Source organism: Galleria mellonella, unplaced genomic scaffold (genome assembly GCF_026898425.1).
Source record: "Galleria mellonella isolate WM207_F2 unplaced genomic scaffold, CSIRO_AGI_GalMel_v1 utg778, whole genome shotgun sequence".
NCBI lineage: Eukaryota > Metazoa > Arthropoda > Insecta > Lepidoptera > Pyralidae > Galleria > Galleria mellonella.
Window position 1 is genome coordinate 1,593,126 of NW_026442150.1, and position 19,710 is coordinate 1,612,835.

A 19,710-nucleotide genomic window follows, 5' to 3' on the forward strand; every position below is an offset into this window, starting at 1 on the left:
ATCGGCAACTTTTTGCGGACGGGATATTCGCAGTGTTTACGATTAATACCAATACTTTTGTATTTATTTATTATTGATTAATTATATTGTTTGTGTAATATATATATATATATTCTTTATATATTCTTTATATATTCTTTATTGCACAAAAACATACAGTAACAACAATAAGTTAATAATGTTAGCAAACGCGAACTTATCTCTAAAAGAGATCTCTTCCAGTCAACCTAACGCAGTGGCATAGCAAGTAGTGAGTGGGCAGTAGTAGTGCAAGACAGAAATTTAAATAAATATTTACATAAATTATAAATAATTATATATATACACACATACATTCACATATATACATACATACACATACACATATATATACATATACACATACATATACACACATACATACACACGTTAAATACAACATATAAATATCATATACAAGAGAACACAATGATGACAGTCTTCTAATCATTTTTATATTTAAATTAAATTGGAAAGATAGATAAAATATAAAGGATACCTTATTTGATTTATTACAAGTTTAGTACAAGAAAATCTATGTAACAGAGTGTATTGAAACTGTTAAAGAGAACTGACTGTTAATGGAATGGTGACCCCGCCTGCGCTATCAGTATACACTGGCGGGGCACCAGTGTGAAATGACATACGGATGAATGCAGGTCAGAAGGAATCACGTGGGGGTCGACCTGATAGGGTATATTGCTAGCAATGGGGCTGTCAACCTCCATCACTAAAAATCATTTTCCTCTCAACAAGTCTAGGCTGTAAAGTATATTTCATACCGCTAGGCGGTCCAGAATTTCTTCTTCTTGTTGAATTCGTCACGATGGACTAACTGACCTGCTTCATCCTCACCTATCATCCTTCACTGGTGCCCCGCCGGTGTATACCAATAGCGCGGGTACCAATATGGATAAAATTTTACAAAAGTGACTAACTAAACAGTTATGTTAGAGAGAGTTGTGTACCTATATATTATATTATTTATATAATTAAATAAAGCTTTATATTCTACCAAAGTGAAAATATTTATTTATTTTATGTAAAGTTGTATAAAAAAAGAATCATCGCACCGCTCGCTATCAACAGCGAAATTAATTCTCTCGCGCCAGAACCCAAATGGTCACGTACAGTGTGATTTCAGAGGAGTTTCCTCCCACAAACGCTCAGCTTGTGCAATGAACTACCGGTTTTTCCTGGAGACCGCAGTATGGTTTTTTCGACGTCGGTAAAGCGTGTGACACTTTATGCTGTTGCAGGCATCCATAGAATACTATTTATTTATTATTTATAAATTTATAGCCATAGGTTTATTTTACAAACTTACAAATTTTGTACTACATTTTAAAAATATATCTATTTTGTCATTAAATGTATCAACATCTGGCTGCTGAGCAATCAGAGAATTGAGCAAAGAAATAGCCTAATAAGTGGAAGCAAACTGAGCAGTACAGGTGCGAACCGGCGGTGCCGATAGTAGTCGACAAGCGCGCAATCGCATGCAGCGTTGGGGTGCGTACAAAGAACAACGGCTGAGAGTTGCAGGATTGGAATTACCAATTAATATAAATTAACATAATAATAAATGTCATATCCAAATACTCAACGATATATATTAAAAGTATATAACTTCATATTAGACAAATTTTATTCGTTTACTGCCATCTAGTATTAAGTAGCTACCATTAAATCACTTGTTATTTCTATCGCATACAAGAGGTCACTGTATTCGACATAATGTTGCCATTTCAATAAAAATTTTAATAACTACTTCGCGAAAAATTGCTAAATGTGAAAGAATGGTATTACGTAGCACGACTGCTTCTTAGTTGCTAAACGGTATATAAAATACTGCGATGTCAAGACATAGTTTTCAAGTACTCTGTCATATAATACTGACATTTAGTTGTCAATTATTGTCAAAATTGATTTATTTACCTGGGATTTACGACTTTTACTTGCATTGTTTCACTTTCCTGCTATATTTTATAATTAATTTCTGAAAATGAAAAATTTTCTATGTCATAAACATAACACATTATGCATTTAGATGTTATTGTGAGTAAATTGAAATATTAAAATGAGCGCTATAAAGGGCAAAGGCCCAATATACGACCCCGGCTTGTGTCGATGTTGTGGCACCATGAAGAGGTGTCGTGTACTCAACTTGGAGTATGAGAGTAACGGCAAAAAGGAAGTGTATTCTGACATGATGATGGACTGCTTCGGGTTATTGGTGAGAGAAATTTGCATCGTTAACAAATTTTCTTTTACGGCCGAAAGGGGATTGTCACTATAGAATACTAGACCTTATGCTAGCGTTGTGGTTTATCAGGGAGACCTAATTTTTAATATGTTTGTTATGATGCCACTGTCACTGCCACCACATCTCTCACTGGTATTCCACATGTGTATGTCAAAAGTGAAGGTGAAGTTACAATTTCATCCATAGAAAAAAAAAAATTATGTTTATAAATTAAAAAATTAAATAATTTACCCTTTAGTCGGCAGTTAATCTTTTACATTTAAATATATTTACACATATTATTAAATAATTTGAATTATTATTTTTAATATTTATTAATATTCATTTCGCAAATTACAATACTCATAAAACTAATATATTTCACAGAATCACAAAAAAAAATCCAACAATCAGTCCCACTCATGATCCGTACCCGACCCAAAGGTCCCCATGACACTTGCGGCATTTCCGCGTTGGATTATTTTTAATTATTTGTTACTCAAGTTAAATTATTTTATATTTAATTAAAATATGTTAATTATTATATGGATAAATACTCTTTACTGTTTCCCCGAAATAATTAAAAATTAATTATTTCAATTTTAAATAATTGTTCCAACATATCATCATCATCATCATCATCATCAAAATCAGCTATTATCTGTCTACTGCTAAACAGCCTGTTAAGGATCACAAGGGGGTTTTGCCAGTATTTGCCACTCTTGACAGGGCGATTGACAACCACACTTAGTCTTTGGTGAAGTTTCAACATGTAAATGTATTTAAATTTAATGAATAAATAAAGTAAAAATAATTATTTCATCCTACAATTACACTTAATAATCACAAACTTTAATTTGTATCCTTATTTAAACAATAAAAATTGATTTGCACACCTACAATTTTAAGGCAATTAAACAAGAGACCAAAAAGTTCTGTCACATGGACTTTAAAATATCAAATGGTTTTTTTAAAGCAAATAAACATTATATTTCATTTCAGTAACATTTACCTTAATTATATTAAGTTTCATTAATTAACAATATAATTAATTCAATATCTAATTACAGTTGTCCCATTTAGATGGGAAGCCATCTGAGAGGTTGGTGTGTGCCACATGTGTACTGCGGCTGCGGGAGGCACTCAGTTTTCGTCAGCAAGTTCTACAATGCGAGGAGGCTTTCCTGCAAATGAGGATGTATGATGCTGAGAATGAAGGTGTGCTACTTATTTTTTTTATTTTCTCATGTGGCTCTAGAAGCAGAAAGTAATAGAATATTTGAGATAGCTGTTATTTTACCAGAGGGGGTGACTTTGTACAAAAGTTGTTTGCTTGGACACCTCTGTCTCATTTGTGTTTCTATCGTGAGTGTTTGCATGGCTGTGTTTCGCTTTGAAGAGTGGGATATGATAGTGAATTTACAGGGTACAGAGGAATAACACCTGAGTCCTCAGGAATGGCACCTCATGCGGGGTATCATGAGGGAAACAGTATACTCTTTTATATCCATGGTACTGCTTATATTTTCTTCTTCTTCTTTTTTAAAATATGGCTTCCACCGTAGAAGCAACGGTGATTTTTTGCCAATGTCAGGGTTAGAGAAGACTCCGTGAATTTTATATTATGACATTTTTCAGTAATGAAGATAAATCGTTCAGTTGAGTTCTCTGGAAAGGAGGACAACACAAAATATGTTATATACATGCAAAGGAAAAATAAATTTAATATGATATGTGTGTATGAGTGTATTATAGCAAAGACAATACGCGGAAGGAATGAAAAGACGAGAAGTGTAAAGTGTGACATATACTTATATTTTAAATTTTTATATTATTAGTACATATAAATTTGGCCAGTACCTTAACCAAAGGAGAGTGGACTAAGGTAAGAAGGAATGGAATATTTACAGGACGTGGAAAGGTACGAGGCAACAGGTCATAGAGGGGAAGGGTCAATTTGGGGCATTCAAAAAATAGGTGCTCTAACGTTCCTTCCGCTAAGCCACATTCGCACAGAGAGTGATCTTGGATTCGGATTTTGTATAAAAATACGGGTGTGCAGACATGTCCCAAACGTAGGCGGCATATAACTGATGTAACCCACTTATCTAAGTTTCGTTGAGTAGCAAACCATGGTTTTATAGGGATGAAGGGCTGGATATTACCATAATACTTGCCTTTAGATTGTCTAGTTTTTTGCCACAAGTTATCCCAAGCCTCTAACATGTGTGGTTTAGCCTGACAACGTAGATCTCGAGTGAAATAAAAATTGTAATTATTACCATGTTGGATAGCATTTTTGGCCCAAGAGTCTGCTGTTTCATTCCCAATAATTCCTGAATGACTAGGAATCCACGCAAGGGTAACATTAATACCGGACTTGTAGCACCTATGTAAAATTTGTTTAGTTTGCAAAGTTATGTAAAAGTTTTCTTTGGATTTAAAAGGTAGTTTTAAAATATCTTGTAAACAGCTTAGGGAGTCCGAAAGAATGAGGGTATTGTTTAATTTATGTGTTTCTACATAGGACACTGCTTCCATAATAGCTATAGATTCACCAGTAAATGTTGAGGATGAAGGAGAACATTTGAAGTTGAGGACAACGTTATATTTTGGAATCCATACAGCGGCTCCAACATGATCTGATTTGTCGGTTTTAGAAGCATCTGTAAACATCAGAAGCCAGTCGTGCCATGTTTCCGCGACAATAGCGTTAAACTTTTGATTAGCAAAAGGTGAATGTTTTACTAATCCAAAATCTAGAATTACATTAGGACGATAAATTAGAGAATCATAATCAAATTCGAAAAGAGGGTTACGGTCTATTTTTTTAATAAGTGAGATCGGGTTTTTGTACTTGGTAAAGCTCTTAAGGATGGGAGGGGGTTCTTTATGGGTCCAGTAACTTGATAGGTTTATTTGTTCTGAGAGAGACTCTAAGATAGGAAGGAGAGGATGGGAGTTATATTGGGCAATATTGAGGTAAAAGCGGTCTGAGAGATATTGTCTACGTAGATGGAGAGGGGGATCTAGACATTCGACTTGCAGAGCGTTTGCTGGAGATGACTTCATTGCACCAATAATTATACGTAAGCACCTAGTTTGAACTCTGTCAAATTTAGCTAGAGCAATTTTGTTGCAAGGTTCTAACAGAAATGAGCCATAGTCAAAGTGACTTCGAATAATAGCATTATATAAGAGTTTTTGGCTATATGGATGAGAACCCCAACGTACACCAGAAAGGGCTTTTAAGATATTAATACTACTTTCGCATTTATTTACTACGTAGCTTAAATGATGCAGGCCTGTTAATTTTGAGTCTAGGATAACACCCAAAAATTTTACTTTATCTTGTACTAAGATAGGTTCGTTATTTAGAGAGAGTTCAATAACGGGGATTTGTCTCTTGCGGCTAAAAACGACCGCTGAGCACTTTGGAATAGAAAGTGTTAGCCCATGATCATCTAGCCACTGATTGAGGTAATATAACGCGGAATTTAGGCGGGAAGAGGAGTCAGAAAAGGAATCTGAGGCGATATACATAGCAATGTCATCCGCATATTGTAGGATTTTGCAGAAACAAGTAACGGAGGATTCAAGGTCAGATGTATAGATATTATATAAAAGGGGACTAAGGACAGAGCCCTGTGGGAGACCTTTCCAGACCAGTCTTGAAGGAAAAAGAGAGCCATTAACACGCAAGGAAATCGATCTAGCCATTAAGAGATTACATATGATAGTAGTCAGTCTCACAGGAATACTCAGATTTTGCAGCTTTTGCCTGAGTATTGGAAGCTGGACATTGTCATACGCAGACGAGATATCAAGGAAAATTCCTATGAGGTGTTCATTGCAGGAGAAAGCAAGGCGTATTTCCGAAATAAGGACACTAAGGCTATCTGTAGTACCCATGCCACGTCTAAATCCAAATTGTAATTTGGATAATAAACCTTTACTTTCTAAAATCCATTCAAGTCTATGTTTAATAAGAATTTCTAGAATTTTTGCCAAGGCCGAAGATAGGGCAATCGGTCTGTAAGAATTTGGATCGTTAGGATCTTTTTGGGGTTTTAAGATGGGAACTATAATTTGGGATTTCCAAGATTCAGGTACTATTCCAGATAAGAAGACACAATTAATAATATCCAGAAAGTATTTTTTACCTGACATGGGTAGATTACATATAAAAGAATATGGGATGCCGTCAATTCCTGGAGAGGAGTCATGGAGATGATCAAGGGCGCAAATCAATTCTGGTAACGAGAATGGTTCATCCATTCTGTCACCACTAGAAGTTGGAGGAGTTGCATAAGGAAGGGAATCTTCTGAGGGGACAAAAGGTGGAGCAAGCCTATCAAAAAAAGCATCTACCCATAACGAGGGATCATTCGATGTTAAATTATGATTAATAGTTCCATTGCGAAATGAATTGATTTTATTCCATACAAGAGAGGGGGAGGCTCTTGGAGATAAGGATTCACAAAACCTATGCCATCCTGAAGATTTTTTCTTGGAGAGTAGTCTCTTTGTGCGAGCAGCTATCTTACGATAGGAGAGGTAATTATCCATCGTCAAGTTTGATAAATAAGTTCTTTCAGCCTCTTTTCGCAGCTTGACACTATTTGTACACTCAGAGTCCCACCAAGGGGGGAAGGGATTTTGTTAAGAGTAGAATTTTTAAGGGGGATCGAATCATTAGCTGCTGATGTTAAAAAAGTAACAAAATTATTGTAGGTTTCCTGAAAATTATTTATACTTATGGCAGGGAGGGAACAAAATTTATTTTCTAAAAGACTGGAGAATTTATGCCAATCAGCTTTATCTGTTTTATATTTTAGAAGTGGACTGGGGACAGACGTAGGTTTGGAATAAGTATTATAGAATGTAATTAAGAGAGGAAGATGGTCACTACCATATGAATTAGGTAGGACTTGCCATGTAAGTTTAGTGACTAGGGTAGGGGATGCAAGTGTTAAATCAGGACAGCTGGGGTTTTGAAGAGGGGATACTCTACGGGTACTAGATCCATCATTCAGCACGCAGAGGTCAATGTCGTCGAGTAGATCTAACAAGTATGTGGAAACTGTGTCAGTGGATTGTGAGCCCCATAATGTGTGATGGCAGTTAAAATCTCCCATGATAATAAAAGGAGGACAGAGAGTCGATAGGAGTGACTGAAGCTCAGAGAGTATCGATTGATTTGGATGAGGGATATAAATAGAGACTAAGGTAATACCAAAGGTTTTAACTGCTACTATTTGAAATTCTGGACTGTGTGAGGGGATGGGGATTTGGGAGAATGTAGTAGATTTTGTAACCAGAAGAGCGGAACCCGCCCATCCGTCGGCTCTGTCATCCCGGAGACATGAGTAGCCAGGCACTCTGAATGTAGTGCCAGGTCTTAACCATGTCTCCGAGATGGCAAATGCCACTGGTTTAAATTTATTGAGTAAATATATAAGATCATGTTTTTTATTTAAGATACTCCTAGTATTCCATTGTAGGAGGTTTAGGGTCATTTTTTAAGAAGGAGGAGAGGAGGAGCTGCAGTAATTGTTGGACATTGTTCGGTAATGCATCTGAAAATTTTGATATAATGTTAATGAGGGTACAAACAAGAAGTTCCACAAGATTGTCATTTGGGGTAGGGAGAGGAGTTGTTTCCTCATATTTTTGTTGGCCTATAGCAGCACAACCATTAGGTTGAGAGGATTTGGGTGTCTGAGTAATATTATTATGTGCAGATATGTCATACGATTTACCCATGGGGGGACGAGGTCGGGGAGTTAAAAGGACTGTTTCACGATATGATTTTCTGGGTGATGAGGATGGAGATGATGTAACTGAGAATTGATAGTTTAGAGGATGAGAGGTTTGAGGTTGGTGTAAATTTTGTTGAGTCGATGTTACATCAGCATATGACCGCTTTACAGAAGGAAATCGGACAGATGCCTCCATGTGGCTTATATTTTCTTCAGCCATTACAATTTTTATACTTTTTTGTCTTGCATGTTCGGGACACACCGACTCTGTAGCTGCATGATTATCACTGTCACAGAGTATGCAATGTGGTTGTTCCTTACTTTTATCGCATGCATCACCTGCATGTTGAGCACCACAATAATAACATCTAGGTTTAGATCGACACTGAGTGCGAATATGGCCAAACCTACAGCAATTTCTGCATTGAATAAGAGGTAACCTATATAGCAGAACCGGGAGAGAGGTATCAAAACAATAAACTTTTTCTGGAAGAACCTGCCCTTCAAAAGTCAATACAACTGAAGATGAGGGTATCCAAGTGACTGAGTTGTCCGGTTTATGAGATTTGACATTTAATCGTCTAGCTCTTATCACTTGTCCACAATTAGGAGGAGTATCGATATTTTGGACCAGTTCCTCAAGGGACCAGTCATTAGGTATATTACGAACAACCCCCATTCGGGAGATTTGGAATCTTGGGATGCTAACAGAGTATTTATTATCTGTAAGGAGTGGATTTTCAACAAAATTGTTGGCTTCTAAATGATTTTTAAATTCAACAGATATCCTATTACGACCTAATGCTTTGATACCCCCCTTCCTGATTCCTGTGATTTTATTTTTGTGTAAGAACTGCGCAAATCTTAATAGTTTTATTGATAATCCAGTTGAAACATCGGGTTCTATTCTTGTTACATGTACGGAATAAGGAGCCGCATCCTGGGGATTATACTTTGCTTTTGAGTCACTCTCAAAACCTGGTCTGGTGTAAACAAATTGTATTGATTCTGAGGGTGGATTAGTTTTTTTCCCATCCCTATTGTCAAGATCCAAAGACGCTCGTCTTTTCCTTGTATTACCTACCAGGGATTGAGAGGGCTCCAAGCCATCATCGATAGGTTCTATAGGTATACCTCCTATATCGGGAGGATCCTCATCACCGCTCACCTCCATAATTACGGAGGTGGAGCGAATATACACATAAGAAACTACTTACCACACACCACTAAGAATATAGGACAAACACAGGACAAAATGAAATAAATATAAGGATTCTCAACACAATATAACACTAAATAATAAAGATTCCAACAAAAAACGTGTATTCACTAACACCTTCAAGTGACAGATCCCTGCTTATATTTATAGGTGACAGTTATCACTTTCTGTCAGGTAGGCTGTCAGCTTGTTTACCATTCTAAGTTCTAAGTTGCATAAAAAAAAATGACTATGGAGGCCTGACCTCTTAAAAAAAAACATACTTTTGTGAAAGCTGACATCTCTGATAACATCATGGGCCCCAGAAGTCTTCCAATTCTTCATACTAAGGCCATTTTAGGATAAAAAGATTGTTAGTAATGGAGATCTTACAGCCCCATTGCTAGCAATATACCCTATCAGGTCGATCTCCATGTGGTTTTCCAACAATCATCTCTATGCGCTAACTTTCTTCATCCTCAAATATCATCTCTCATTGGTGCCCCATCATTAGTAGCAGCCGATATCTCAAGCAGGGTATACCATTTTATTATTACCCATTAAAAAAAAGCCCTTTGTTGTAAAATTTTGAGGTGAATTTCATGTTTTATTGTCACTTATGCATGTTAACTGTCTATTTACAAGAGGGAGAGTTTGTACAAAAGTTGTTTGCTTGGCTACCTCTGTCTCATTCGTGTTTCTACCGTGAAGCAGTTGTGTTTGCATGGCTGTGTTTCGGTTTGAAGGGTGGGATATGGTGTGAATTTACTGGGTACAGAGGAATAACATCTGAGTCCTCAGAAATGGCAACGCATAGGGGGTATCATGGGCGAAACAGTATACTCTGTTATGTCCATGGTACAGCTCATGTCTATAGGCGACGGTTACCACTTCCCATCAGGTGGGCCGTCAGCTTGTTTGCCATTTTAAGTTGTATAAAAAAAAAAGAAATTTACAATAAATAAAATAAATTTCTGGCATTAGTATATAATATTTATTATAGATCGTCGAATGGACGACTCAGTAGTATGTATACCCAAAGTGGAGGTGGACGCGGTGAAGACAGAACCCCAGGAGCGGAACAGCGATACAGCTTCCGTGAGTGGGGACGCACTAGCGGACGCCGCCGCCGACTGTTAGTATGTCGCTTATTTTGCTTATTATGTAGAAAGACTACCGTAATTTGATACCGTATTCAGTGATCTGTCTACAGTATTTAGTAATTGATATGTATAAGTATATATATATATATATATATATATATATATATATATATATATATATATATATATATATATATATATATATATATATATATAATGGTATGGTAACCCCGCCTGCGCTAACAGGATACGCTGGCGGTGCACCAGTGAAGGGTGATAGGTGAGAACGAAAACAGGCCAGTTAGCCCATCATGATGAATTCATCAGGAATTAACCATGATAGTTTCCAGGGGGAACCGCGAGGAGGTCGACCTGGTTGGGTATATTGCTAGCAATGGGATTCTCAGTCTCCATTACTAACAATCCCTTTCCCCCTGTGTTTATTTATTGTGAATTTAATTTGACCATACAACTACTGCACTGTTATGTAATTTAAAATTGTCATACATTCAGATCAAGATGACGAATTGGTCAAGTCAGAAACGTGCAATGAGGACACCAACTCGGACGATATGCCGCTGTCTCACCAGCGGTGCGCTAAGAAGAGTACGGGTGGCTTGAAGAGGTTGGAACTGAAGCGGCCGAATGGCGTGCGACCTTCGCCCCTGATGATGAAGAGTGAGTAAAAAGTAAAGATACAGTGATTAGTTTGATAACCAGAGGGAGACTTTGCACAAAACTCGATTGCTTGGGTATCTCTGTCCCATTCGTGTTTCAACCGTGAAGCAGCCGTGTTTGCATGGCTGTGTTTCGGTTTGAAGGGTGGGATATGGCGTGAATTTACTGGGTACAGAGGAATAACATCTGAGTCCACAGGAATGGTAACGCATGGGGGGGTATCATGGGCGAAACAGTATATTCTGTTATGTCCGTGGTACTGCTCATGTCTATAGGCGACGGTTACCACTTTCCATCAGGTGGGCCGTCAGCTTGTTTGCCATTGCTAAGTTGTATAAAAAAAAACTTAGCAAGGGTGGGCTCATCTCTGGTATACGCTGGCGGGGCACCAGTGAGATATGATAGGTGGGAATGAAAAGGCAGGTCAGTTAGCCCATTGAAATGAATATATTTATTTATTTAATACTTTTTTGTACACGTCAGTTATAAGAATATGACAGAGGTAAACAAATGTACAGAGGCGAGCTTAACTCTGATAGAGTTCTCTTCCAGCAACAGCCAAAGTGGAAAGGAGCATCAGTGTCAGCGGGTACAGCGGTGTACAATATTGGGGCAATTTTTAAACGAACTAGACAAAATTAAATTAGTATATAATATAATATACTTGGAATGCAGCCTAATGGTTTCCAGTAGGGCCCATGTGGAGGTTGGCCTGACTAGGTATTGCTGGTAATTCGACTGATATTATGCATTTTTACCAATCCCTTTCCCTTAGGGAAGGTAGTGAAATTACAGGGTATGGAGGCATTTTGTTATGTGCATGGTGCTGTTCATGTCTACAGGTGACGGTTAGCTTTCCATCAGGCGGGCCGTCAGCTTGTATTTAAATTGTATAAAAAAAAAAGTTGACTTTAAGCAGACTGTTTCCGGATCAATTTGTTGATTCCAGATTTCTATATGGCCGTATGGTCTCGGCATAGAGTGGACCACCCCTTCTTTTCCCGTGGGTGTCGTAAGAGGCGACTAAGGGAACTTAATGATCGAGGGATGAACAGCAGCGTCCCTCCTAAGACATCAGTAAATCCTAACTGCGGTTGCCAACCCGCTCGCCAAACGTGGCGACTACTGCCAATACCTCCCTTCATGGAAAAGGGGTATGTTCAGCATTGGACAGTTAACAATAGATACGATGATATTTCCAGAGTTGCCGATGTCCAAACTGCAGCAGATGATGCGTGAGCGCGACCCCGCCTACATCAGGGAGACCAACATCCTGACTATAGTGGAGTTCTCGTACGTGTGCCCCTTCAAATGCCGTCACAACCACCTCCTGTGCTACTACTGCGGCCAGAACTTCCAGGATCCCCTCCTTCTGCGCGAGCACACAGAGAACGCGCACCATCCGAAGAAGTTCAAAGTGACAGAGACGAAGAACGTGATAAAGCTCGACTTGACAAGGATCGATTGTCGATTGTGCGGCGCGTCAATCGACAATCTGGAGGATTTCAAGAAGCACATCACTAGTGTGCACAGAAAGAAGTATTATTACAACCATAAAGATTCGATACTGCCGTTCCGTTTAACGAAACACGAAATGAAGTGTGCCCTATGTGACGTTCTGTTCCCTTATTTCCACGCGTTAAACAAACATATGAACGAACATTTCAGTAATTATGTATGTGAAACATGCGGTTTGGGCTTCGTGGACAAAGCCAGGTGAGTTGGGTTGTTTTATTTGCCTGTTGAGTATTTTGTTTTATACAACTTAGAATGGCAAACATGCTGACGGCCCATCTGATGTAAAGTGGTAACCGTCGCCTGTAGACATGAGCAGTAGCATGCACATAACAGAGTATACTGTTTCACCCATGATATCCCCCATGCGTTGCCATTCTTAAGGACTCAGGTGTTATTGCTCTGTACCCTGTAAATTCACTGACGTATTATTCACTTCAAAGCGAAACACAGCCATGCAAACACAACTGCTTCACGGTTGAAACACGAATGGGACAGAGGTACCCAAGCAATTGACTTTTGTACAAAGTCTCCCTCTGGTATAGAGTGGCCATCCCTTCTTGCATTGCCATTTCTGAGGACTCAAATGTTATTCCTCTGTACCCTATAAATTCACTGCCATATTCCACCCTTCAAACCAAAACACAGTGGTGGAGGGGGGGATTGTTGACTTGTCGGTAATGATTGTTCTCCACGATGGAAAGAGGGACATTGGTACGACCCGTATAATGGGCATCCCCAGTGCTGTCATACGCATAACAATGAATGCTACCAAAGGTTAACATATCATTAATATGCAGCAGAAACAGCGTTGGGGACAGCACAGAGCCCTGCAGGACGCCAGCGTTAATATCCATGCTATCGGAGCAGCAACCATCTACAACGGTTTCTATGCATCTGTCAGACAAAAAACTGGCGACCCATTTACAGAGGCAGTCGGGAAGTCCATAGTAGGGCAATTTCGATAGAAGACCCCGATGCCAGACCCGGTCAGATGCCTTTGCAATATCAAGACTGACAGCGAGCGCCTCACCTTGACTCTCAATGGTGTGGTTTTTTAATGGAAGAAAATGAAATAGTGACCCCTCCTGCGTTAACAGTATACGCTGGCGGGGCACCAGTGAGGAATGATAGGTGAGGATGAAAAGGCAGGTCAGTTAGCCCATCGTGATGAATACACTTGGAATTCTTTCAAAGCACTTTCTCCCATGCACAACCATACTTTGGAATCAACTTCCAGCAGCAGTATTTCCGAACCGATACGACATCGTAACCTACAAGACAAGAGCATATTCCTTTTTAAAAGGCCGGCAGCACACCTGCAATGCCGTAGGTGTTGCGAGTGATCATGGGCGGCGGTAGTCACTTACCATCTAGTGAGCCGCATGCTCGTCTGCCCCCTGTGTTGTAAAAAAAACTTCAGCACGATGATTTCCAAGGGGGTTATAAGGCATATTTCTAGCAATGGGACTTTTTTTTTAATGGATGATAATGGAATGGTAACCCCACCCGCGCTATCGGTATACACCGGCGGGGCACCAGTGAAGGATGATAGATGAGGATGAAGCAGGTCAGTTAGCCCATCGTGACGAATTCAACAAGAATTGTTCACGATGGTTTCCAGGGGGAACCACGTGGAGGTCGACCTGACAGGATATATTGCTAGCAATAGCAATATACCCTATTGCTAGTAATAGGGCTATTTGACCCCATTACTAACAATCCCTTTGCCCCCGCAATGGGACTGTTAGTCCGCATTACTAATAATCCCTTCCCCCCCCCCTCCCCCTATATTTCAGGTTCGTGATGCACCAGCAGCGTCACGACGTTGGCGATTTCCCGTGCGAGACCTGCGGGAAGATATTCAAAGCGCAGTACAACAGGGACCTACATATAGACAGGGTATGTACAGTGTCTCGCCGCCCTGGAAGTTGGAGGCCAATGCCTGTGCCAGTAATTAAAAGTAATTAAAACTAAAAGGAAAGGGATTGTTAGTAATGGAGACTGAGAATCCCATTGCTAGCAATATACCCAACCAGGTCGACATCCTCGCGGTTCTCTCTGGAAACTATCATGGTTAATTCCTGATGAACTCATCATGATGGATACCATACCATTTTCGCCCATCAAAAAAAAACCCCTAAGGGGGAGGCTTATGTTCAGCAGTGGACGGTTAAAGGCTGATAGGATATTATGTGGTGGCTTCTAATTGGCTTACAGTTGTCATATATATTTAATTCTTATTATAGTTTTAAGCTATATATATATATATATATATATATATAATGGGTTGTAACCCCGCCTGCGCTAACGGGATACGCTGGCGGAGCACCAGTGAAGGGTGATAGATGAGGATGAAAACAGGTATATTTGTAATGAATAAACTCAAAAACTACTTTGCCGATTTCAAAAATTCTTTCACGATTAGAAAGCTACATTCACCCTGAGTAACATATGCTATATTTATTGCTAGAGAAGATTAGGAATCTTAACTAAAACTTTATTAACGTAACTCGTGGTGTAAAAAAAATGCTATAAAATATCTTTGGTCGCGTGCGCTGCGGAAACTATTGGTGATAGAACAAAAGTATGTTCTACAATATTGAAGAAAATATCAATAACTGCAAAAAACTTAGCGACACTATATGTCCAACTATTATCGTTATGTCACAATAACCACTTATTAAAATGTTGTAAAAATGTCCACCCGTGCGAAGCCGGGACGGACCGCTAGTATATAAATAAATAAATACCAACCTGTATATATTCATCCGAAGGTACACAACAAGAGGGGCAGGGTATATTGCCCTAAGTGCGACATGAAGCTGATGTCGTACCCGCAGAAGCTGAAGCACCTGGTGGAAGTGCATGGGGAGGAGCCTCTGAGTTTCCCGTGCAGCATGTGCGACAAAGTATGCGACACGCGTCGCACGCTGACCATACACCGGCGGAAGGACCACCTGAAGGATTACAGGTACCTACTTCTCTTCATAGTCTTCGAAAAGTAGCAGAATCTTGCTGCTGGTAGTATTGAGACGACGTGGTTTGCGGAAACGTATTTCCGAACCGATACGACATCATAACCTTCAAGAAAAGAGCATATTCGTTTTTAAAAGGCCAGCAGCACAGCTGCGGAGGCGCCAGTGAGGGATGATACCTGGTTGGGTATATTGCTAGCAATAGAGCCTTTACTTTCCTTTACTAACAATCCCTCCCCCCCAATATACCCTATTATATATATATATATATATATATACCAATATACCAATATATATATACATATATATATACCCGATATACCAATATATATATATATATATATATATATATATATATATATATATATATATATATATATATATATATATATATGTGTTTGGTTTTACAGATACGAATGCCAGTGTTGTGGCCAGAAGTTCTTCACGCGTTTCGCCTTGAATAACCACATGCCCACACACACGGGCGAGAGAAATTACAAGTGTAAAGTGTGCGAGAAGTCGTACCCCAGGCTCAAGACCCTGAAGGACCATATGAGGATACACACAAACGATCGGAGATACAGGTATGATTTTAATTGAAAGTGGTAACCGTCGCCTATAGACATAAGCAGTACCATGGACATAACAGAGTATACTGTTTCACCCATGATACACCCCATGCATTGCCATTCCTGAGGACTCAGGTGTTATTCCTCTGTACCCAGTAAATTCACGCCATATCCCACCTTTCAAACCGAAACACAGCCATGCAAACGCAACTGCTTCACGGTTGAAACACGAATGGGACAGAGGTGCCCAAGCAATCGACTTTTGTACAAAGTCTCCCTCTGGTGAATCTATTTAAAATACATTATAATAAGTTTACATTATAAAATGCTGCCTCAATTAAAGGCCGCCACGACATGCCTATTTACAATCTTTCATTAGCCACCCGTCATACTCGTGAACGGGTGCTCCTTTTAGGGACTGATGAGTGAATGCATTTTGTTTATTAAATATTAGTAATTGGGGGGAAGGGATTGTTAGTAATGCGGCCTATCAGTCCCATTGCTAGCAATATACCCTGTCAGGTCTACCTCCACGTGGTCCTCCATGGAAAGCGTCGTGCTGAATTCCAGGTGTATTCGTCACGATGGGCTAACTGACCTACCTTTTTACCCTCACCTGTCACCTCTCACTGGTATATATATACTTCTTTCTTTTCATTTAAGAGTTTCCTCTTGTCGGTGCAACTAATTCACGCATCTTCCTCCAGCCAGCTCTATCCCAGGCCATATTCCTGACCTCCCTATACGACATGTCACCTAGTGTTTCTTTTATCTGTCCCATGTAGTTACTCCTCGGTCTTCCTCTTCCTCTTTTGCCCTCTATTTTTCCTTCTACTATGCTCTTAAAAAATCATCATGTCGTATAAGGCGGCCCAGCATTTTGCCTCTTCTATTCTCTATTATTTTAATTGATGTTCTTTTCTCGTTCGCTCTTTTTAGGATTTCCTCATTCCTCACTAGTTTTTCTGTCCAGCTTATCCTTTCCATATATACATATAAATATATATAAAATAGCCTTTTTGTGTACAATAAAGCTAAGGGTGGCCTTATCGCTAAATAAGCGATCTCCTCCAGGCAACCTTAGGATGGACAGGAATCAAACCATCGAGTATTTCTTAACATTCTAACTAAACGTTGACTGGTAGAGAACGCCTATAGCATTGGGGGGGAAAGGGATTGTTGGCAATGGAGTTTGACAGCCCCATTGCCAGCAATTTGCCTAATAGGTCTACCTCCACGTGGTTCCCCCTGGAAACCATCTTGAAAAATTCTTGTTGAATTCGTCACGATGGGCTAACTGACCTGCTTCACCCTCACCTATCATCCTTCACTGATGCCTCGCCGGTGTATACCGATATCGCGGGTGGGGTTACCATTCCATTATCATCCATTAAAAAAAAAAGAACGCCTATAGCATTAAGTCAGACTTGTACCACATTTAATTAGTTAGTAAAGTTTAAATTTTGTTTTTTCAGATGTCACATTTGCGGCCAGGCGTTCATACAGAATTGTAGTTTGAAAGGCCATATGAAGAGTCAGCATCCAGAGTATGGATAAGATTAACGTATCTGTTTAGACATATAAAATCGTATTGTGGTATTTTTATTATAGAAATTTTAATATAAATTAATTATTTCTAGATCTCGATTTGAAATAATGTGGTTGATTACGGGGCGCCATTTCTCTAAATATATATATATATATATATTATATCGTCATAGTCGTAGAATACTGACGGATCTTTATATGTAATCTTTGTCAGATCCGTCAGTATTCTACGACTATGACGATATATTTATTATATTTATATTATTATTTTATAATTTTATATTTAAAAGTATAGTTGGTAACCCTAATCGGTATTCGCGAGCGGGGCACCAGTGAAGGACGATGGGTGAGGATGAAGAAAATCAGTTGGTGATTTTAATAGTAAATCTATCACGATGGTTTCCAGGAGGAACTGCGTGGAGGTCGATCTGATAGAGTAGGGTATATTATTCAACAACAAGCCCTTCTATCCAATATTAGGTTAAGTTAGAGGATTGGCGCCTCAGAATTGGCTCCAATGAAAGCTTTTTTTTTCTCTAACACATTACCAAAATAGAGTAAAACAATAAAAAAAAAACTATACCTACTCTGCGTGTTAATACAGTAACGGTAACTTCGACTTGCGAACTACAAATTATTTGATCATGAAGAAAAAAAAAATTCATGACTTACGGATTCAGGAAAACATTTGAAAAGTTATGTATAATGATTATATTAGATTAACTTCGACTTTAAAAATCTCGCTCAACATAATTTTGTTTTTAGTAAAAAAAAAACGTCCAAATTGTCAAGTGTCACACGCATCGTGTTAGGATTTTAATAAATACATTTTTCTCAAACATGCTTGGAAATGCGAGCATTATTTTGACAATCTTCTTCGAGATAAATCAATATTGCCGTACTGTCCAGATACATGCGGGCAGCTGCTGGCAAAAGTTGTATGAAAATCCATATCTGTCGTGTTTGGCGGCCAGATACATCTGTCCTGTAATTTAAAAATGAAATAATCTTTTACTTCTAAACATGGCTACCAAGGAGGTAACTAATAAAAGGGTTTATTTAAATTTCGAACTGGCTTGCAAATAGAAAGCTGTTTATTGAAAAAAAAAACAAAGGAATATTATGGCGCGTAAAAAAATATTATTATTCGTTATTCGTCATTGAACTTAAAAAGTAAAATTGTGTTTTTGATTTCCACGCATTGTTTGAGAAAAGTACTATACAAGCCTTGGCAACAACTAGGCATTGATGGACTCATGTATGTGTGCCTCGGCAACGCCTCGGCCCACATCTGCACGTTCGTCCATCAATGCCTCAGTCGCTGGCCAATGTACTATAATATATTAACTTTTCAACTGACTTCAAAAAGAAGAGAGTTCTCGTTTCGGTTGTATTTTTTTTTTGTTTATGTTTGTGAGCTCATAACTCCGCCAGTTGTGAACCGATTTGGAAAATTCTTTTTTTTATCTGAAAGGATATACTTACAGATTGGATTCATAGACAGAATTTTATCAAAATCGGCTTAGTACTTTAGGTTTAAAGTAAAATTAACTACAATTTATTTTATTTTATTTAATATTTTCAAATTTATTATATAAAACAATTTTAATTATAGACTTTTGCATTGCATGGTTTATGGTTTATAAGGGACGGGAATTATGGCCATTATTTAGGTATTTTCTTTTTACAATTTACCTGAGTTATGTCGACGTGTCGACCATGTCACATTGGTCATGGCCATGGTCACATTTAGCATATTTCCTTTGCTGCTCAGTATTAAAAAAAAAATCCATGCGTTGAAAATGGCTCACGACTTATATAATTTTGAATTTATACAATAATTAAATACTCATCTAATGTATATAATGTTTTATATTATATAAATAAATTATTTATATTACACTAAATATAACTAATGTATAAGAATTATTAAATTACATTGAGACATTATCTAGTTTCATTTACAGTCACCCATAACCTGTTTCAATTAATGAAAAGGTAACCAAATTTACCAGAGAGAGACTTTGTACAAAAGTCGATTGCTTGGGTACCTCTGTCCCATTCGTGTTTCAACCGTGAAGCAGTTGTGTTTGCAT

General features: G+C 38.5%; 1 protein-coding gene across 2 annotated transcripts; it reads left to right on the top strand.

Annotated features, from left to right (window-relative positions):
- The first annotated feature begins 1,873 nt into the window (after nucleotides 1–1,873).
- Nucleotides 1,874–19,561, top strand: LOC113522345 (zinc finger protein OZF-like). Of its 2 annotated transcripts, XM_052901308.1 has the most exons (9): nucleotides 1,882–2,254; nucleotides 3,334–3,481; nucleotides 10,227–10,358; nucleotides 10,840–11,004; nucleotides 12,207–12,720; nucleotides 14,319–14,421; nucleotides 15,297–15,493; nucleotides 15,908–16,081; nucleotides 17,542–19,561. In XM_052901308.1, exons 1-9 carry the CDS (start codon nucleotides 2,099–2,101, stop codon nucleotides 17,621–17,623), a joined length of 1,671 nt encoding a protein of 556 aa, XP_052757268.1. In that variant the 5' UTR covers nucleotides 1,882–2,098; the 3' UTR covers nucleotides 17,624–19,561. The 2 variants fall into 2 exon arrangements, with proteins under 2 accessions (XP_052757269.1, XP_052757268.1); XM_052901309.1 differs by lacking the exon at nucleotides 10,227–10,358 and having other exon boundaries at nucleotides 1,874–2,254.
- Nucleotides 19,562–19,710: the final 149 nt, after the last annotated feature.